The following is a 23,058-nucleotide window of genomic DNA, read 5'->3' on the forward strand; positions in this document are numbered from 1 at the left end:
AAAAGGACTGGTCAGTGGGGGAGAGAGAGATGCTGATGAAGAGTGAGCTAATTAAATCAGGTGGACACTGGAGAGTGTGTTGGCAACTCTTGACTGGAGGGGGAATGGGAAGATAGAGAGAGAGGGAAGATGGCAAAATTGGCACGAAACGAGAGACTGAAAGGGCTGACTCAATAGGGGGAGAGCAAGTGGGAGAAGGGAGTAAGATGTATGTAAACCTACATGTGACAGACTGATTGGAATGGTAAATGTTCACTTGAAGCTTAATAAAAAAAAAAAAAAAAAAGAGCAGGAGTAGCAATATTAATTTCTGCTAAAATAGACTTTAGAGTTAAATCCATCATAAAGGATAAGGAAGGATACTATATAATGATTAAAGGGACAATATACCAAGAAGATATAACCATAGTAAATATTTATGTACCCAATGACAGGGCTGCAAGATACATAAAACAAACTCTACCAGCATTGAAAAGTGAGATAGACAGCTCCACAATAATAGTAGGGGACTTCAACACACTACTTTCAGTGAAGGACAGGACATCCAGAAAGAAGCTCAATAAAGACACGAAAGATCTAAATGCCACAATCAACCAACTTGACCTCATAGACATATACAGAACATTCCACCCAACAGTAACCAAGTATACTTTCTTTTCTAGTGCACATGGAATATTCTCCATAATAGACCACATATTAGGTCATAGAGCAAGCCTTAGCATATTCCAAAAACACTGAAATATTACAAAGCATCTTCTCTGACCATCTAAGGCCATAAAAGTGGAAATCAATAACAGAAAAACCAGGCAAAAGAAATCAAACACTTAGAAAACTGAACAATACCCTGCTCAAAAAAAGACTGGATTATAGAAGATATTAAGGACAGAATAAAGAAATGCATAGGATCCAATGAGAATGAAAACACTTCCTATCAGAACCTTTGGAATACAGCGAAAGCAGTGCTCAGAGGTTAATTTATATGAATAAATGCATACATACAAAAAAGAAGAAAGGGCCAAAATCAAAGAATTATCCCTATAACTTGAACAAATAGAAAGAGAGCAACAAAAGAAACCCTCAGGCACCAGAAGAAAACAAATAAAAATTAGAGCAGAAATAAATGAAATAGAAAACAGAAAAACAAATGAAAGAATTAACAAGACCAAAACCTGGTTCTTTGAAAAAATCAGCAAAATTGATAAAGCATTGGCCAAATTGACAAAAGAAAAAACAGGAGAGGAAGCAAATAACCAGAATAAGAAATGAGATGGGCGATATTACAACAGACCCAACTGAAATTAAAAGAATCACATCAGATTACTATGAAAAATTACTCAAATTTGAAAACCTAGAAGAAATGGACAAATTTCTAGAAACACACTACCTACCTAATCTAACATAAACAGAGGTAGAACAACTAAATAGGCCCATAACAAAAGAAGAGATTGAAAAGGTAATCAAAAAACTCCCAACAAAAAAAAAAGCCCTGGTCCGGACGGCTTCACTTCAGAGTTTTACCAAACTTTCAGAGAAGAGTTAACACCACTACTACTAAAGGTATTTCAGAGTATAAAAAGGATGGAATACTATCAAACTCATTCTATGAAGCCACCATATCCCTGATATCAAAACCAGGTAAAGACACCACAAAAAAAGAAAATTACAGACCTATATCCCTCATTAACTTAGATGCAAAAATCCTCAACAAAATTCTAGCCAATACAATTTAACAACATATCAGTCAAATAATTCATCATGACCAAGTGGGATTCATACCAGGTATGCAGGGATGGTTCAACATTAGAAAAATAATTAATGTAACCCACCACATAAATAAAACAAAAGACTAGAATCACATGATTTTATCAATTGATGCACATAAGGCATTTGACAAAGTTCAACACCCATTCATGATAAAAACTCTCAACAAAATAGGAATAGAAGGAAAATTTCTCAACATAATAAAGGGCATCTATTTTTTTATAGAAAGCCAACAGCCAACATCACCCTAAATGGACAGAGCCTGAAAGCATTCCCCTTGAGATCGGAAACCAGACAAGGATGCGCTTTATCACCACTCTTATTCAACATTGTGCTGGAGGTCCTAGCCAGAGCAATTAGGCTAGATAAAGAGATAAAGGGCATCCAGATTGGCAAGGAAGAAGTAAAATTATCTCCATTTGGAGATGACATGATTTTATACACAGAAAGCCCTAAGGAATCCTCCAGAAAACTACTGAAACTAATAGAAGAGTTCAGCAGAGTATCGGAATACAAGATAAACATACAAAAATCAGTTGGATTCCTCTACACCAACAAAAAGAATATTGAAGAGGAAATCACCAAATCAATACCATTTACAGTAGCCCCCAAGAAGATAAAACACTTAGGAAAAAATCTTAGCAGAGATGTAAAAGACTTATACAAAGAAACCTACAATACACTTCTGCAGGAAACCAAGAGACCTACATAAGTGGAAAGACATACCTTTCTCATGGATAGGAAGACTTAACATTGTAAAAATATCCTATCAAAAGCGATCTATACATTTAATGCAACTCCGATCCAAATTCCAATGACATTTTTTAGAATGAGATGGAGAAACAAACAACCAACTTCATATGGAAGGGAAAGAGGCCCCGGATAAGTAAAGCGTCACTGAAAAAGAACAAAGTGGGAGGTCTTATTCTACCTGATTTTAGAACCTATTGTACCAGCACAGTAGTCAAAATAGCCTGGTACTGGTAGAACAACAGATACATAGACCAATGGAACAGAATTAAGAATCCAGACATATATCCATCCACATATGACACGACTATTATAAGAACTCAAGAAATAGTTTAAACAGAGAAGAAAATATTCTTTGATGGTTATGAGATGGGTGAGGGTGGGAGGGTGGGAGAGGGGTATTCACTGATTAGATAGTAATAAGAACTATTTTAGGTGATGGGAAAGACAACACACAATACAGGCGAGGTCAGCACAACTGGACTAAACCAAAAGCAAAGAAGTTTACTGAATAAACTGAATGCTTCGAAGGCCAGTGTAGCAAGGGAGGGGGTTTGGGGACCATGGTTTCAAGGGACATCTAAGTCAATTGGCATAATAAAATCTATTAAGAAAACATTCTGCATCCCACTTTGGAGAGAGGCGTCTGGGGTCTTAAACGCTAGCAAGTGGCCATCTAAGATGCATCAATTGGTCTCAACCCACCCGGATCAAAGGAGAATGAAGAACACCAAGGACACAAGTTAATTACGAGCCGAAGAGACAGAAAGGGCCACATAAACCAGAGACCACATCAGCCTGAGACTAGAAGAACTAGATGGTGCCCGGCTATAACCTGAATTTGACTGCCCTGAGAGGGAACACAACAGAGAACCCTTGAGGGAACAGGAGAGCAGTGGGATGCAGACCCCAAATTCTCATAAAAAGACCAGACTTAATGGTCTGACTGAGACTAGAAGGACCCTGGTGGTCATGGCCCCCAGACCTTCTGTTGGCCCAGGACAGGAACCATTCCTGAAGCCAGCTCTTCAGACAGGGATTGGGCTGGACAATGGGGTGGAGAGGGATGGTGGTGAGGAGTGAGCTTCTTGGAACAGGTGGACACTTGAGACTATGTTGGCATCTCCTCCTGGAGGGGAGATGAGAAGGTAGAGGGGGTTAGAAGCTGGTGAAATGGACAGAAAAACAGAGAGTGGAGGGAGGGAGCAGACTGTTTCATTAGGGGGAGAGCTGTTGGGAATATGTAAAAAGGTTTATAAAAGTTTTTGTGTGAGAGAGTGACTCGATTTGTAAACTTTCACTTAAAGCACCATAAAGATTTTAAAAAATATATTAAAAAGGAGAGAGTTAAAAAAAAAAAAAAAGGCAGAAGGAGTAAAAAAAAAAAAAAGAGAGAGAAAAACCCCAAAAAGTACAAGATACAGAGTCACACTGTATCAGCAATACTCTTAGACAATTTTAGGTGACACCTAAGTTTAGGTGTTTTCAGACCGTCCTTCAAAAGAATTGGCCCCTGAACCTTACCCACTTGCTCATAACTGAGGGTCATTAACTAGAGTAGGATGACCTAGGATTTGGTTGAATTTATTGACTCTCTTCACTGAGCTTTTAATTGTGTCTTTGGACACATTATTACAAATGGGGGTAGATTTGAACTGGTCTCTGGGTACATAACTTACCCTAAAAGTGACCACCAGGAGTATCTCTGTAACTAACGTCAAAAAGGAAACCACTAAGATAATGCATGCACACCAGCATGTAATAAGAGCCTTTTATCTGCAGTTACGGAACACGTTATTGACATTTTTGGCAACATTCTTATTTCACTAATTGTATTTTGTTTAAGCTAATATCAAAATTAGTTTGCATTCTTTGAGAACTGGCAACATAGCAAGTGGCGCTGGAGAACAGGAAGAAGCTGGCTTAGCAATAAAAACATGTAAGCAGCCTTATGGCAAATACACAAAGATAAGATATTAGTTACTGACAGGATCTCAAGTAGGTGCTCTAATACACAAAAAGAACAGAAAAGGAGATTTCCTTTTTTTTTTTTTTTTAAATAATTCCCTGCTAGAAAGTATATAAAGAATAAACAGAATTTGTAAGAGAAATAAAAAAGCAAAAACAAATATTTAGTCCATTCCAAATAAATATGGGACTTACTTACTACTGACACAAGGCCATCTTAAAGAAACTTATACTAGATTTAAATAATGGAAATAATGTATTACTTATTTCCCATGTAAAATTTTTTTTTTCTATGCTACATAAAAACAAATCAAATGGTGACCAGTAAAATACAATGATCCTCAAACAAATGTTCCCCCCTCAAACACAAAGTTAAACTCTCTAAATGGCCAAAATATAAATAGGCAGTGGAGAATGAGAGATTATTGTTTTAGCCTAAAGAAAATGAGAGATTTGTTTTGGTGAAGTGCCAGGAGGTGAGGAAGAATAGAGTCTACTTTGATTCTGGAGTCAACCACTTTACAGAAGGAGGATAACAAGTCTGTGAGAAGACATCTCATACTGAAACATTATTTCATCTCTATTTCCGAGACATTAGAAATATAATCTCCCTACTCATTTTTTTTTTTTTACTCATTAGCCTTTTATTTCCTCAAGCCGATATATAATTATATTTTTCCTTAAGTAAGCTGAATGAAGAATTGACCCTAAAGCTGTGTTTTTGATTTGCTACTTTTGAAAGACAGAAGAAAGAAGAATTTGTAAAATACTAGAAACAAACACCAAATGATTGCAAAGAATTCTGAAAGAACAAAATGACTTAAGGTCAGTTTTACCATAAAAATTTAAATTCAAAATGATATTCACATATTCTAAAAAAAAAACGCTGAAAAAAAACCTATATCTGACACTCCGGAATGTTGTCTAAAACTTGATTGTATAATTTATTTGGCATAGTTATCCTCATAAAATCAGCATGAGTAATGAATGGTATGAGTCTAACTTTCAACTAGTTAATGCTTCTCTACTCAGGGGAGCATCAATTTTCCAAGTACCCAGTATTGTGATTACTACAACATTGGTTTGTAATAGAATTTGGCCTGCACTTAGTTACGTAAAACCGCACTTGTCAGCAGTTAAATTTATATTCTTTTTTTCTTTATTAAGTTACTCCTGTTGTGTGGAAATCAATGACGGCGCTTAAAAAAAAAATCCTCGTGTGGTCCTATTAGATCCTAAATGAGATGTTTGACAGCAAGAGTTTACTTAGCCTGAAAATGAACAGATTAAACTTGCTTTCTCATGGGACTAAACTGTATTTGAAGGTTCTCAGATAAAAGATTATTTTAACATGTCATTCTAACCAGAATCACAATAACAGTGATTTTTAACTTTATGAAGAAGAGAATCTGTTCTGATGAAAGCAAAGAATTGCAAATTACATTTTTGAAAATTAGACTGCTCGCAGGAAAGCTCTAATCATGGAAGAAGAAATTCTTAATGATACATATTTACATACAAGAGATATGAAAACAGAGACTTCCCCCCAAGGTAGGTGAATAGTAACGGTCTTCCATAACGACGGGTAAATATACAGTAAACAGGCTGCAGGGTTTGTTCACTTACCTTGCATGAAGTTTGTACCACCACTGTTCACCGTCCATTAAGACTTAGGGCATCCTGGATCTATTCTGGAACTGCCCTAGGGGTCTAGGCTACTTTTTACCTCCTCTGGGATATAGTTCTACAAGCCCACATTCAGACTTTCCAAGAAAGAATTAGCTTCTCAGGCACTCTGAAACAGGCCATCTTTGTAGGTCTTCTACCTTGGGGCCTGACAGAACTAAACTGAAATTCAGAGTAACAAGCTTGCCTAGAACCTTATTCCATAATGCTGGGGCTTGTCCCCAGTCTCCAAGGGTGAAAATAAGAGGAGTCCTTTAGTTTCTTTACCTAGATGTCTGTCTAGTGCCTTTTGTGGGGATTATCTTAGTACTAATAACAGTACTAACAGTATTACAACAGTACTAATAGTATTAATAATAGAACACTAGAATAGCAGTGTCTAGTCACTTACTAGCTTATCCTGAAGTCATTATTTATACAATTGCAGGCAAAAAGGAAGCAGAAATGTGATAAAATGAGCAAGTTCATCTGCCCTAATCCCTAAATCTTATTACATATGATTTTGCTATTATATTCTTAATATTTAACTTTCAAACATATGTTTCAATCAGATTACCTAAGGCAACTTCCAGGATGTCTTCAGTTTTGCCATCCAGAAGAGTTCTAAACCATCCTTTAGGCCTAATCAGTTTTATCAGTCATAGAATTCCAACTTCATTCAATATTCACCCAAAGAAAATATGATTTCCAAGAAAATACATTTCTGTACACATCCCTCAATCCCAAGAAAACATGACGTATTCCAAACCATTCTTTTAAAGATCTATTCCTTACTTTTGGGACTACATTATATTATCTATTCATTCAATGACAATTTGTTAAATCCCTATTAAGACAAAATGCTGGAAACTGATTACTACTGCCATTCTTAGGTTGTATAATTGGGAGCACCCCTGGCCCTGAAACTGCCTTATAAAGATTTATTTGAACAAAATGCGTTCTCTCTTTACACCTTATTGTCAGTCCTGACGGTGACTTTCAGTTGTGGTAGAACACGTTCCACTTCTAGACTCCATTCTGCAGCATCTGTTGTGGGTTCCAAAATATCTTCTTGTTTGGCAGACTCGTTCACATCCTAAGAACGAAAGATATCACAGGATTGAGAGTTTATAAAAAGAAATGGTGAAAAACTGTGAAGCATTTTAGCAGCACTGCACAATTTAAATCGAGCATGGTGGTGGTAAAATTACAAAGGCAATATAAATTCTTTTCTGTCCTCCTATCAATGTTGAAAGAAAAGAATGCACCAACCTGGTAGAACAGCAAAATAATTATTAAAAAAAAAAGATGTTAATAAATGATTCAACTATTTTCATAGTGAGATATTAGATTGAGTTCAATGGAAATATTATCAAATGGACAAGCCACTTAGCTATGTTCATTAGTAACAGTAGAGGAGATCAAACACTGATACATGTTTATTAAGAAAATATTGTCCTAGTTTGAATTTATTATACTGAAATACAAACTGAAAATTTGAAAGAGGAAAATGATAAAATCCTAGAAGCAAAGGGCTCATTATTTTAAATTTTGTATTCATAATTAAAGTGATATTTTGCTTAGGTCAAACTATAATGTAGCTTGAAAACATGATTCGATACACAACTTCTGGAACTCAAATAGGGTGGGGGCCAAATTTCTGTATTTGGTTTCCATGTTTTAGTGATAAAATCAATTCATGGCTGTTTTTGAATCACAAAAGGAAAACTTCTTTTTTTTTCTTTTTCTTAACCCTTCACACTTCAGCAATAAGTATTTATAGAATCTGAAATGAAAGGCATGTACAAATTAATGATTTAAAGATAATGCCGAAGTTATTAATTTTGGTAGCTTTTTTTTTTCCCTTAAGCTTTCTTGATAAGTTACAATGTAAAGAAGAATTATAAGTATTTATTTATACAGGAAAAAAGAGACCCAAGAAAAATAAACAACCAAATTTAATGCATGGACCACATAAGGATTCTAATTTGAATAAGCAATCTGTAAAAAAGACATTTTGAGACAGGAAAATTTGAATATGGAAGAGTATTAGATGATATTAAGGAGCTGTTATTAATTTTGTAGGTGTGATAACAGTATGGTGGCTATGGAAAAAGCTTTTATTACAAGTTTAAAGTACCATGGGAAAGAAAATACAGAGAGGCGGACTTTAGAGGAAACACGACTGACAAAATGTTAGTAACTGCTGGAGCTGTTGCAAAAAAGTTCATTATCTTATTCTCTCTCATTTTGCATGTTTTTGAAATTCTCATAATACAAAATTTAAAGGTAAAAGATAATGTAAACAACCTCACGGTAAAATTACATCGTCAGCGTGAATTTATGTCACTAAAAGGCACCTCTTACATGAAAGGCTCGTTAGGCTAGTCTTCCTAATAGAGTCTAATACTGAGTAGGTGATTAACCTTAGGCTGAGGCTTACATTTTGGTGGGAGCATGAGATCTTTAGGGGATTATAACTCACTCCCAACTGACTGCTGGGGCACTGCTGACGTAAGAAAGCCTCTCCAACCCTTCAGCCCGTATTAGAAAGTCCTGAAGAGGCAGAGAATCTTAGAGTATCTCTTACTCCTTTTCAGAAATTCAGGAGGATTAATGACTAAATACATGCTTTTACAGTTTACACACTATATGGGCTGAAATATTTATTCAGTTTATTCCATTTAGAAAACCAGAATATAAAGAAGTACAAGAATTCATTTAAGAAAAGTGAAATGTGGAAACTCTAAATGAAAAAAGCTCAAGATACTATTTTAAACATCAAAATGCTCATTTAAATACAAAAACATTGTATTACTTAGAGTACTAAGTGGAATGCTGGTTACTTCTTATAAAGTTGAATCCAGGGTAGCACAGGAGCACCATGACTGGAGGTAGGGGTGAGGAGAACAGCATTCACAAAGCAGACCTGTGAAGTTATATGGAAACGTGTGATGGCAACAGAGGATATCCTGGGTCTCCCAGTTGAAAAATGAAGCAATAGGAAAGTTCTCTTTCACATGAATACACACTGGCCCCATAACAAGCAATTTGCTCGGAGGAACCAGGCACACACATTCACTGGCGTATCTGGGTAGCTGTCTCCTGCTTTAGGAGGCCCAATGGTGATTGGCCCATTTTCCACAGCAAAAAGTGCAGTGGATGAGTGTGTATGCCACTGTGTGTGAGTCCTGACATCTGGGTGTGTGCGTGGGTTGCCAGGATATGGGTGCACACACACTCGTCCCACAGAGCCAGGCTGAGCCAAGGAGATGCATCCTCTCAGCAGCAGTTCTGCAGGATTCTTGGTAGAATGTAGATGCACTGACCTAAACACGTTTAATTTAGGGAACCACTGTTGAGGTGAACCGAAGCTGGATGCCAGTGCTCCCCAACTTTATCCCCTCATTCCTGCCCCTCCCTCTTCCCCTTCTTAAAAAACAAAACAAGCTCGTCTCCACAGAGTTGGTCCTAACTCACGGTAGTCCCATGTGTTAGAGTGGAGCTGCTGATCCTGACTCACGGTAGTCCCATGTGTTAGAGTGGAGCTGTTGGTCCTGACTCACGGTAGTCCCATGTGTTAGAGTGGAGCTGCTGATCCTCACTCACGGTAGTCCCATGTGTTAGAGTGGAGCTGTTGGTCCTGACTCACGGTAGTCCCATGTGTTAGAGTGGAGCTGTTGGTCCTGACTCACGGTAGTCCCATGTGTTAGAGTGGAGCTGTTGGTCCTGACTCACGGTAGTCCCATGTGTTAGAGTGGAGCTGTTGGTCCTGACTCACGGTAGTCCCATGTGTTAGAGTGGAGCTGTTGGTCCTGACTCACGGTAGTCCCATGTGTTAGAGTGGAGCTGTTGGTCCTGACTCACGGTAGTCCCATGTGTTAGAGTGGAGCTGTTGGTCCTGACTCACGGTAGTCCCATGTGTTAGAGTGGAGCTGAGCTCCCCAGGGCTTTCTGGCTGTAATCGCCACAGATGCAGATCGCCAGGGCTTTCTTCTATGGCGCCACTGGGTGGTTCAAACGGCCAACCTCCGGGTTAGCAGACGAGGGCAAACCTTTTGCACCACGCGCAGACCTTTTAAAATCTGGAATCACCAAACAAGGCCAGAAGGTGCACCCATTCACATTCCCACTTTCCTCAGGCCTGAATATAAGGTTGTTCAAATTGTAAATAACATACTCACTTAAAAATGTTTACTCAAGGAAGGGGACGCTTTCCTAATTTTCACAAAGGCAAATGGGTTAGCAGCGGCCCTGTTTGCCTCAGTCCCCGGATCTAAGCAGTAGAAGGGTACGTGAAGATTCAACATTGCATTAGGATGGCCTAGCGTGTGAGCTTACTGCTTGTTTTATATTGGGCCCTTTAATAAGCTGCTTTACCCTTACCAGTTTATCATCTGGTTCCCTTGACTTTAAGTATCCTGAAATGATTTAATGTAGCAGCTCAAAAATTATCACTCACTCCTAGGCCACAGCTAATACATTCGGTGAAATGACCCAGTTACTAAATGAAAAAAGGACTAAACGAGAATATTAGACTTGGAAGAGCATTACGTTATTCAACCTATTGCCATCAAGTCAATTCTGACTCGTAGCAACCATATAGGATAGAGTAGAATTTCCAAGGAGCAGCTGGTGGATTCAAACTGTTGACCTGGTTAGCAGCAGAGCTCAGAATCTTGTTCCTCACTCAAAACTTCCCAATGCCTAATAACTGGATACATTAACTGAGCAAGCAATACATGTTGTCGTTAGGGGCCACCGAGTCAGTTCTGACTCATAGCGACCCTATGTACAACAGAACAAAACACTACCCAGTCCTGTGCCATCCTCACAATGGTTGTTATGCTTGAGCCCACTGTTGCAGCCACTGTGTCAATCCATCTCATTGGGTCTTCCTCCTTTTCACTAACCCTCTTCTTTACCAAGTATGATGTCCTTCTCCAGGGACTGGTAGCTCCTGATAACGTGTCCAAATTACACAAGGTGAAATCTCACCATCCTCGTTTCTAAGGAGCATTCTGGCTGTACTTCTTCCAAGACTGATTGGTTCATTTTTCTTACAGTCCCTGGTATACTCAACATTCTTTGCCATCATCATAATCCAAAGGCATCAATTCTTACTCAGTCTTACTTATTCATTGTCCAGCTTTCACATGCATATGAGGCAAGTGAAAATACCATGGTTTGGGTCAGGAGTACCTCAGTCCTCAAAGTAACATCTTTGCTTTTCAATACGTTAAAGAGCTCTTTTGCAGCAGATTTGCCCAGTGCAATATGTTGTTTGATTTCTTGACTGCTGCTTCCATAGGCATTGATTATAGATCCAAGTAAAATGAAATCCTTGACAATTTCAGTATTTTCTCCATATATCATGACGTTTGTTAGTCCAGTTGTGAGGATTTCTGTTTTCTTTATGTTGAGGTGCAATCCATACTGAAGGCTGTAGTCTTTGATCTTCATCAGTAAATGCTTAAGTACTTTCCACTTGGAGCAAGCAAGGTTGTGTCATTTACATATCACAGGTTGTTGTTAATGAGTCTTCTCCAATTTTCATGGCGCATTCTTCATATGGTCCAGCTTCTTGGATTATGTGTTCAACATACAGACTGAATAAGTATGGTAAAAGGATACAACCCTGACACACACCTTTCCTGACTTCAAATCACACTGAACGACTGCCACTTGGTCTATGTACAGGTTCCTCATGAGCACAATGAAGTGTTCTGTAATTCCCATTCTTTGCAATGTTATCCATAATTTGCTATGATCCATAGAGTCTAATGCCTTTACATAGTCCATAAAACACAGGAACACATCTTTCCGGTATTCTCTGCTTTCAGCCAAGAACCAGCTGACATCAGCAATGACATCCCTGGTTCCATGTCCTCTTCTGAATCTGGCTTGAACTTCTGGCAGCTCCCTGTCAGTGTACTGCTGCCAGTGCTTCTGAATGATCTTCACCAAAATTTTACTATACATGAAGTATAAATCATTTTAAAACTCCATACCTGGGCTTTGGCTGTAACAATTTGAGAACACCTTTCTCTACAATTGTTTCTCCATTTAACAAACTGTATTTTATGTGGAGCTATTAGCATAAGAGAAATAAACTGCTGTTTCTATTTAATCAAAATTTTATAATATCCTGACAAAATCCCTCTCTGAAACAATATTAACTGAAATAAAGCATAGCTCTTAGGAAACTGTGTTTTCTAGTTACTGCTGTTACAGAAATAATTAGAAGCTCAATAAGATACGGGCTATCTCTAAGTTGCATTTATAATTAATTAATTTAACTAATAAAACATTTGTTAAGCTCCTATAACATGCAAAGTTAGAATTCAGGCACTGCACTGGGTATGGAAAGATAAAAGAATTTAATCCCTGCCTGCAGAAAGTTTACAGTTTATTATTACGAGTTTGTGGCTAGTTACTGAGGGTAATAAATGGTCCTAGGCAAAAGCAGAAACTGATGAGGTGAAAACTAGTCCTAAAACTGGCAAAGGAAGATCTGAAGATAACTGTTAAAATCATTCTGTAAAGTAACCTTGGGCTCAAATAGTGGAGCACAACACCAAAGTCAGCTAAAAAATCAAACATGCAGCGCTAGTAGCCTGCTCAGAATCCTGAGTTTCTTTCGGTGACCTCTCCTTTTCCTAGATAACATTATGCGATAGTTCAGTAGCTGCAGGGAGAATATGTTCTATTTATATAATGGGATGTGGTTGGTTTTACACTTATGCGAGTGTAACGGGAGGGCCAAGCATATCAGGAAGGGAGGTCACATGAAGGTAAATAAACCCCTCTGCAGCCTCTTAGATGTTGGGTAGCCTATCTAGTGCTGCAAAGCTATTCTGGTCACAACGGGTTAAGTGTGAATACAAAACCTGATAAACCTACAAGTATCTTCACCTTTTGTTAACTCTGGTGGCCCCAGGTAGGCTATGACTACCCGGCAGGAGTGATGAACCTGATACTAAAGGAGGGAGACGGATCCATTAACAAATAAGTATTAACATTAAAAAAAAAAAAACTGTTAAACCCAAGTTACAGATGATAAGATACACAGTGGGAGCACTGGTCAAGTTTTTGATAAATTGTTACCTTAAAGAACTAACAAAACAAAACAAAACAAAACAAAACTAACTCTTTGGGGTAAAACTATTCCTAGTATGTGCTGCACATCTATTACTGGAAAACTCCATGAAAGTAAGGGGACTCACCAGGTTACCACACAAAGCAATGTTGACTATGACTTCATGATATCCTCAAGAATTGCCCTGGAACTCAGCTCAGCTCTGCTATGTTCATGACGGAGCCTTGGTGGCACGGTGGTTAAAAGCTCAGACTGCTAAGCAAAGAGTCAGGAGTTCAAATCCACTAGCTGCTCCTTGAAAACCCTATGGGGCAGTTCTACGCTGTCCTTTACAGTTGCTATGAGTTGAAATTAACTCAATGGCAGCTCAATGTTTGTTTTGGTTTATGTCAGCAAAAAGTCTGGCACTACAGAATGTTTTGAATCCCAAGAATTCAAGTCAGGCTGTGCAGTTGGCTCTGGCTATGATATTTCCACAATGGGTGTGCATATGTCCATTCCTGTGAGGGCTCTTATTTCTCTAGGGTCTATTACTAGAAGTGGGATAGCTAGATCCTATGGAATTTCTACTTTTAGTTTTCTAAGGAGGCACCATATCATTTTCCATAGTGGTTGTACCACTTTACATTCCCACCAGCAGTGTATAAGAGTTCCAATCTCCTCACAACCTCTCCAACATTTGTTCTTTTCTTTTTTTTTTTTTTTGATTAGTACCACTAATGTCAGGATGAGACGGTATCTCATTGTGGTTTTGATTTGCATTTCTCTAATGGCTAGTGATCATGAACATTTCCTCACGTGTCTGTTAGCACCTGAATGTCTTCTTTGGTGCAGTGTCTGTTCATATCCTTTGCCCATTTTTAATAGGATTATTTATCTTTTTTATATTAAGGTGTTGAAGCATTCCATAGATTTTAGAGATTAGGTCCTTGTCAGATATGTCGTAGTCAAAATTTTTTTCCTAGTCTGTAGGTTCTTTTTTTACTCTTTTGGTGAAGTCTTTCGATGAGCTTAAGTGTTTAATTTTTAGGAGTTCCCAGTTACTTAGTTTATCTTCTGGTTTTTCTGCATTGTTAGTTATAGCTTTTAGTCTATTTATGTCATATTTTTTTTTTTTTTAACATTGTCCCTATTTTTCATTCCATGAGCTATATCGTATTAGGTTTTATATTTAGGTCTTTGATCCGTTTTGAAGTATTTTTGTGTACAGCATGACGTATGGGTCCTGTTTCTTTTTTCTACAGGTGGACAACCAGTTTTGCCAGCACCATTTGTTAAAAAAGACTGCCTTTTCCCTATTTAACGGATTCTGGCCCTTTGTCAAAGATCAGCTGACCACAGAGAGCTGGATTTATGTCTAGGTTCTGAATGCTGTTCCATTGGTCTGTGTGTCTGTCACTGTACCAGTACCAGGCTGGTTTGAATACTCTGGTTATATAATAGGTTCTGAGATCAGGTAGTGTTAGGCCTCCTACTTTGTTCTTGTTCTTCAATAGTGCTTTGCTTATCTGAGGCCTCTTTCCTTTCTATATGAAGTTCGTGATTAGTTTTTCCATCTCGTTAATGTTGTTGCTATTTGGATCAGGACTGCACTGTATCTGTAGATCGCATTGGGTAGAACTGACATTTTCACAATGTTCAGTCTGCCCATCTGTGAGCATATGCATGTGAAAGCTGGACAATGAGTAAGGAACACTGAAGAAGAATTGATGGCTCTGAATTACGGTGTTGGCAAAGAATATGGAATATACCATGGACTGCCAGAAGAACAAAAAAATCAGTCTTGGAAGAAGTAAAACCAGAATGTTCCTTAGAAGCAAGGATGGCAGGATGTCATCACACGTACTTTGGACATGTTATCAGGAAGGACCAGTCCCTGGAGAAGGGCATCATGCTTGGTAAGGCAGAAGGTCAGCATAAAGAGAAAGACCCTCAAAGAGATGGATTGACACAGTGGCTGCCACAATGGGCTCAAGCACAGCAACAATTGTGAGGATGGCACAAGAGCAGGCAGTATTTTCTTCTGTTGTATAGAGGATCGATATGAGTGGGAACTGACTCCATGGAACCTAACAACCACAATATCCGTGAGAATGGCATAGTTTTCATTTATGTAGGTCTCTTTTGGTTTCTTGTAGTAGTGTTCTGTAGTTTTCTTTGTATAGGTCTTTTATGTCTCTGGTTAGTTTTATTCCTATGTATTTTATCTTTTTAGGGGTTGTTACTGTTATAAATGGTTATTATTTCCTTGATCTCCTTTTCGAAGTGCTCTTTGTTGCTGAATAGGAATACAACTGATTTTTGTAAGCGGAACTCATATCCTGATACTTTGATGAATCTATTAGTTCCAGTAGTTTTGTTGTGGAATCTTTGGAGCTCTCTATGTTTAGTACCGTATCATCTGTGAATAGGGATAGTTTTACTTCTTCCTCTCCAATTTAGATGCCCTTTAATTCTTTTTCTTACTTTACTGCTCTAGCTAAGACTTTCACCACAGTATTAAATTGGAGTTGTACTGAAGACAATCCTTGTCTTGTTCCCATTCTCAGGGGGAATGTTTTTTGCCTCTCTCCACTGAGTATGATGTTGGCTCTTGGCTTTGAATAGATCCCTCTTATTATGCTGAGGAATTTCCCTTCCATTCCTATTTTGCTGAGAGATTTTATTAGCAATGGGTGTTAGGCTTAATCGAATGCCTTTTCTTTGTCAACTGAGACGATCACATGATTCTTTTGTTCTGTTTATGTGGTGGGTCCATCCCTGTATATTGTTCTGAATCCCATCTGGTCAGGGTGTATTCTTTTTCTGATATGATGCTGAATTCTATTGGCTAGAATTCTGTTGAGAATTTTTGCATCTACACTGATGAGAGATATTGGTCTGTAATTTTCTTTTCTTTTCTTTTTTTGTGGTGTCTTTGCCTGGCTTTGGTATCAGAGTTATGCTGGCTTTATAAAATTAATATAGGAGTATTCTTTCCTTTTCTATGCTCTGAAATAGTTTGAGTAGTGCTGGTGTGAGCTCTTCTCTGAATGTTTGGTAGAATTCTCCAGTGAAGCTGTCCGGGCCAGGGTTTTTTTTGTTGGGAGTTTTTTGTATTACCTCGTCAATCTATTCTCTTGTTATGTATCTGTTCAACTTTTCTATCTCAGTTTGTGTTAATTTAGGGAGGCAGTGTGTTTCTAGAAATTTGTCCATTTTTCTTCTTGGTTCTCAAGTTTAATGAAGTACAATTTTCATAAAGAAAGTATTCTATTAATTTTTATTTCAGTTGAGTCTGTTGTAATATGTCCCATCTCATTTCTTATTTGGATTATTTGCTTCCTCTCCTGTTTTTCTTTTGTCAGTTTGGCCAGTGGTTTATTGATTTTGTTGATCTTTCCATAGAAGCAACTTTTGGTCTTATTGATTCTATTGGTTTTCTGTTCTTCGTTTCATTTATTTCTGCTCTAATCTTTATATTTCCTTTCTTCTGGTGCCTGTGGGCTTATTTTAGTATTCTCTATTTTTTTATTTATTCTAGTTGTAGGGCTAAGGTTTTGATTTTGGCTTGTTCTTTTATGATGTGTGCATTTATTGCCATAAATTGAGCTCTGGGCACTGCCTTTGCTGTGTTGCAAAAGTTTTGGTATGATGTGTTTTCAATCTCATTTGATTCTGGGAATTTTTTGATTCCTTCTTTGATTTCTTTTATTACCTAGTTGTTTTTAAACAAGGTGTTTTTCAGTGTCCATGTATTTGATGGTTTTTTTTTTTTTTCCTTGCTCTTAGTGTTAAGTTGTACTTTCATGGTGGTGTGATCTGAGAGAGTGTTTTGTATTATTTTGATCTTTTGGATTTTACTGAGTGTTGCTTTAAGGCCAAAAATATGGTATATTCTGGAGTTCCACATGTGTTGTAAAAGAATGTATACTTTGCTGCCGTTGGGTGGAGTGTTCTATACATGTCTATGAGGTCAGGTTGGTTGATTGTGGCCTTTTAGGTCATCTTATCTTTGTTGAGTTTCTTTTTAGATGTCCTGTCCTTTACCGAGAGTGGTATGTTGAAGTGTCCTACTATTCTTGTGGAACTATTTCTCTTTCAGTGCTATTAGAGTTTGTTTTATGTATTTTGGAACCCTGTCATTGGGTGCAAAGACATTTACGAGGGTTATGTCTTTTTGGTGGATTGTCCCTTTAATCATTACATAATATTCTCACTTTTCTTTTATGGTTGATTTTGCCTTAAAGTCTATTTTATCTGAAATTAGTATTGCCACTCCTCCTTTTTGGTTACTGTTTGATTGATGTATTTCCTCCATCCTTTGATTTTTTAATATACTTATGTCCATGTACCTGAGGCGTGTCTCTTGTAGACGGCGTACTGATGGGTCGTGTTTTATTATTCATTCTGCCACTATCTGTCTCTTTACAGGTACCTTTAATCCATTTAAATGCATTGTGATTATCAATAGGTTTGAGTTTATTACTGTCATATTCTTGTATTTTTTATGGTGTTGACGATTTCTTTGTTCCTCTTACTTTCCTGTGCTGAGTTCCTTTTGTTTGTAGATTTTTTTTCATTAGTATAGATTTTGTGTTTATTGACTCATTATGTTTTTCTTCTTTTTTAAGAAATTCTATTAGATGGAAGTGGTTATACCTATTTTGGCTGTTCAGGGGCCTTTTTTGCATTCTTCCTCATTTGATGTGTTTTCAAGATAGGACAGTCTGCTGAAAAGCTATAAATATATATATAAACCAAAATATACATGATATATATTTAATATATAATATCATACACTATAATTACTATGAGTTAAACAAGGTTTCTTCAAGGTCTATCTAGTCACCCTCTTCTTTACTATCAATGAAAAGCTAGATAGAAGAATAAATAATAACTTTAATCAAGAAGAACGATTCCTTGAAATGCAATGATTTTTAAGCAAATCAAATTTAAAGCAGAAAAATAAGACCTTTCATGTTCCTTCAAGTTGATTCTTCTTCATGACTTAAGAAGCATAAATCATGAGTTTGATTCGCTGTTTTCTTTCTGAATTAGGTTTTAAATAATTTAGCAGTGTATCACTATGAAGAAAAATGTTTAATACTATACAAAAAGGATCTTCAGATTTGCTCTGAATGACTGAACCTAACCCTGGTTATTATCTCTCAGAAGAAGTAGACAGATGGTCATCTCTTCCTTTAAACATATGAAGTTCATAAAAGTTTTTTTTAAGTTCAATTTTAAGCTTAATCAAAACAAATTTTATCCTGAGTTATAATGTGAACTGAAGATTTGAATGAACTACATTTTCATAAATTAAAAAAAATCATTTAATTTTCCAGTAAGAGATCTGAAATTATTTTTGAAAGAGAATTAACTTCCCAAATTATTTGTTTTGCATATCAAATGCTCATCTTTGCTATTACTTTAGTTACTTTAGTGTACACTATATAACAAGTGCTAAAGTAAAACCATCTCTGATCATGCTCACCACTTTCTCAAAACAAAAAGAAAGCACCTCAATTGAGAAGTACGTAATGAGAAACTACTATAGGATCACAATCTGCTTGGGTTGTAGAATAAATATGCAAATTAAATTCTTTATGGCTTGAATTTCCAATAGGCTACTTTTCTCTGAGATGACAACCTCACTGATATACAAATACCTAAATACATTTGAAGAGCTCAGCTCATATATCTATGAGGCACTTGAAAGTCTATTAACTTTCACAATTAAAATGGTCCCAATCCTCAAGGAAAAATAAATTAAGTTACCTTGAGTCACCACAGTACAGTGTCATTGTTAAGAGGACTGGCCTGGAATCCCATCTTTGCTCATATCCCACCTCCATTACTTACTAGCTATTGGTCAAGTTGCTTAACCTCTCTAAATCTCTCACGGTACCCATCTGTAAAATGGGGATAATAACAGCATCTTCCTCACTGGAAGGGCTGTGAGAATTAAATAAGACGATGTATTTAAAAAACTTACACAGTGCCTGATACACAGTAAGTCCTCAGTATATGTCAGCAATTAACTATTATCATTATTATATGCCAAACCTGGTACTAGATACTTTCATGTAAAGATTAATTTGCACTGCTTCATATGCTAGTATCACCATATATTTGGAGTTATTTTATGGACTCTGACCTATTTCATTAATCTTTGTCTATGTCAGTATTATACTTCATTTCTTCAGACTTACAAAAAATTGCAAATATAGTACAAAGAATTCCCTTATACCCTTTATCCAGGTTCCCCAAATGTTAGTATCGTACGTAACTACAGGACAACTATGCACAAAGGGACATAAAATGCTCCCATATGGGTGCTGAGATTTGGTGGAATTTTGTTCTTCCTTGTAGTTTTTTATACTTTCTTTTTTTTTTTTTTTTTTTAAACAAGGAGCATATTTCATTTTTCAAATAAAATTTTGGTTTCAATAAGAAGGTAAAATTTTAAGTTTGATTAACTTCCAAAAACTAGCTGGTACAGGTGGTAAATACTTTAGGAGCTTGAATAAGAGAGAAAAGTGTTTTAATGGAGATGGTGAGAGTTAAGTTTAGCTTGACATGGATGTATGGGATGTAAACAGGCAGAAAAGAGAGATGGGGAGCACTTTTAGTGAGGGAAACGGCATAAGCCAAAATACTTAAATATGAATTAACATACTTTGTGAAGATGACAATGCAAAGACAGATTAGGGACTTAGGTGAACATTGGGGAGAAAAGTTGAATACAGTGTGAAAAACCTTGGAAGCAAGGCTGAGGAATATAAAATTTGTTCTCTAACCAAAACGGGGGAGGGGTAAAGAAAAGTTACGAGCAAGGTACAATGACTTCATTTATTTGTCCAACAAATGTTTATTTAGCACCTACTATGTGCCAGGTACCGTTCTAGTCCAGTAACAGTGAATTAAATGACAAAAATTCTCAAGTTATATTTTATGTAGATGTATACAATGGAGACTCTGTAGGAGGAAATGGGGCTGATGTGATAAGGGAAGATATCACAAAGGATGCAGAATTCGATCTGAGTCTTGAACACGTAAAAGCCAGATGATAAGGCATTTTTAGATAAGAGACTAGGTGATGAGGAAGGAAGGGGTGGCATCAGATATGCTCACAATGTGATTGCAAGCCTATGAGAGGACCAGTTTACCTGGCATAAGGCATCTGTGGAAGAAAATAAGTGGCTATGTAGATAGTTGTCAAATTGCTAAAGGCCTTGAAAGACAGACCAAAATTTTATTGTTTTACAATCTATATAAATGGACCTGTAGGTAGTGAAAAATCATGAAATGCTAGTGAACTCAGGATGACCTGATAAATCAGAGGATTAGGGTAAAAAACAATTTTGGAAAAATGTGGGAGTGGGACTGAAGGATGAGGACCAAAGACCATTTAGAACACTACTGTTGTATAATCCAGACAGGAAATGAAGAAAGCCTAGTCTTGAAAGACGGCTGGAGTGATAAAGGCAGCATTCACAGGCCTTAGTGACTCCACTGCACGTTCTGGGTAAATGAGGATCATTAGTGAAAGGTGACTCCCAGACTTCCAAACACCCAGAAGTTAGATATTCAAAGCGCTAACACAGCCAGGGTAGGGAAGGAGAGTAGAGGGGGGAGATAGTGGTGGTGGTGTTTTTTTTTTTTTTTTTTTTTAAAGAATATAGGTTTATAGAGAACTACTAAGAAATGTATATATTCTAGGTACCCATCTAAATATCTGATATTATTGTTGATCCAGGAAATTTAACTTATTCACTTAAAAAATTACAGCTCTCAAATTACACCTGAACACATCATTGTATTGATTTCCACCAGATTCCCCTGAGTCATTTCTGTAGAAGAAACTTTATATAACAGCAGATTGAGTTTAGTGGGCCTTCAATAGTAATCCATGTAGCATTATGAAAATAAAGCTATGACATCACCAAGACTTCCTAATTTCCATCCAAATGCAAGCTTCTTGATAACTACATTCTATGTAAGCTTCTCACTCAAAAATATTCATGGCAATCTAGGGACATACTGATATGGAGCCTTTTTCTATTCCCTGATGGCATATAAGAATGTTGGTAACTATGCCAGTCTCTAGGAAAGGTAAAACTTATACAAAATAAGAATGGTATCAAGTGTATGCTCTGTCAGCACCATGGTACAGGCTGTCCACAAGTTAGGTTATCTAATCTCAAACAACCCTGAAGAGAATTATTTTTTCCTCCATTTTACAGAGAAGAAAGCAGAGTCACAGAGAGGTTAATTAACTTTCCACAGCCATGTGGGTAATGAAGCATGTTGTTGCTGTTAGGTGCCATTAAGTGGATTCCGACTCATAGCAACCCTATGTACAGCAGAACGGAACACTGCCCGGTCCTGCGCCATCCTCACAATCTTTGCTGTGCTTGAGTCCACTGTTGCAACCACTGTGTCAATCTACCTCATTGAGGGTCTTCCTCTTTTTCGCTGACCCTCCACTTTACCGAGCATGATGTCCTTCTCCAGGGACTGGTCTCTCCTAATAACAGGTCCTAAGGATGTGAAACAAAGTCTCGCCATCTTTGCTTCTAAGGAGCATTCTGGCTGTACTTCTTCCAAGACAGATTTGTTTGCTCTTCTGGCAGTCCATGGTATATTCAATATTCTTCACCAACAGCATAATTCAAAGGCATCGATTCTTCTTCATTCTTCCTTATTCATTGTCCAGGTTTCACATGCATATAAAAAAAAAAAAATTTTTTTTTCTTTGCATATGAGGCAACTGAAAACACCACAGCTGGGGTCAGGAGCACCTCAGTCCTTAAAGTGACATCTTGGTTTTTTAACACTTTAAGGAGGTCTTTCACAGCAGATTTGCCGAATGCTATGTGTCGCTTGATTTCTTGACTGCTGCTTCCATGGGTGTTGATTGTGGACCCAAGTAAAATGAAATCCTTGACAACTTCAGTATTTTCTACATTTATCATGATGTTGCTTATTGGTCCAGTTGTAAGGATTTTTGTTTTATGTCCAGGTACCGTCCATACTGAAGGGCTGTTGTCTTCGATCTTCATCAGTGTTTCGAGTCCTCTTCACTTTCAGCAAGCAAAGTTGTATCATCCGCATATCACAGGTTCTTAATGAGTCTTTCTCCAATACCGATACCGCGTTCTTCTTCATATAGTCCAGCTTCTTGGATTATCTGCTCAGCATACAGACTGAATAAGCATGGTGAAAAGATACAACCCTGACACACAACTTTCCTGACTTTAAACCACACAGTATTCCCTTGTTCTGTCCAACTACTGCCTCTTGATCTATGTTTACGTTCCTCACGGGCACAATTAAGGGTTCTGGAATTCCCATTCTTCAAAATATTATCCATAATTTGCTATTTTTAGTGAAGCACAGCCAGAATTTTACCTGAGGCTGCTCCTTCTGCCTAGTACCTGCCTTGAAGGTATGGATTCAGATTTGGAAGGGACCTCGAAAAGTCCTTTCTTCTTACTTCTTGGTAGGCCCACAATAAACCAGATAGACAGAAATAAGAATTCTCTTATTTCAAGTGTGGACTCAAAAGTTAAACTAAAAATAAAATCAAGCAAAATTCTCTTTTATACCCAGCAAGAACTGCCATTTGGGCCTCCTCTGAGCAGTGAGGAGTACAGGTTTTTTTCTCTAACCCACATATCCTACTCACCTCCAGATGAGGTGATGGGGGTAGTACAAGATACTCATCAGAGAAATAAAAGCATTTATTCAGTCATAATGCATTCCATCACACTCAAGAATGTGTTTTTTTAATCATTTCTCCTGTGAAATACCAACCATAGGCTTCTCTC

General features: G+C 37.3%; 1 protein-coding gene across 2 annotated transcripts in view; it reads right to left on the minus strand.

The window, feature by feature from the left end:
• Positions 1 to 23,058, minus strand: part of IFT57 (intraflagellar transport 57) — a 93,420-nt gene that overhangs the window by 36,562 nt on the left and 33,800 nt on the right. For both annotated transcript variants that reach the window (XM_049857803.1, XM_049857804.1), the window contains exon 6: positions 7,118 to 7,240. In XM_049857803.1, coding sequence (XP_049713760.1) covers positions 7,118 to 7,240 — 123 coding nt within the window. The remainder of the gene's footprint in view (positions 1 to 7,117; positions 7,241 to 23,058) is intronic.

This window comes from Elephas maximus, chromosome 18 (genome assembly GCF_024166365.1).
Source record: "Elephas maximus indicus isolate mEleMax1 chromosome 18, mEleMax1 primary haplotype, whole genome shotgun sequence".
NCBI lineage: Eukaryota > Metazoa > Chordata > Mammalia > Proboscidea > Elephantidae > Elephas > Elephas maximus.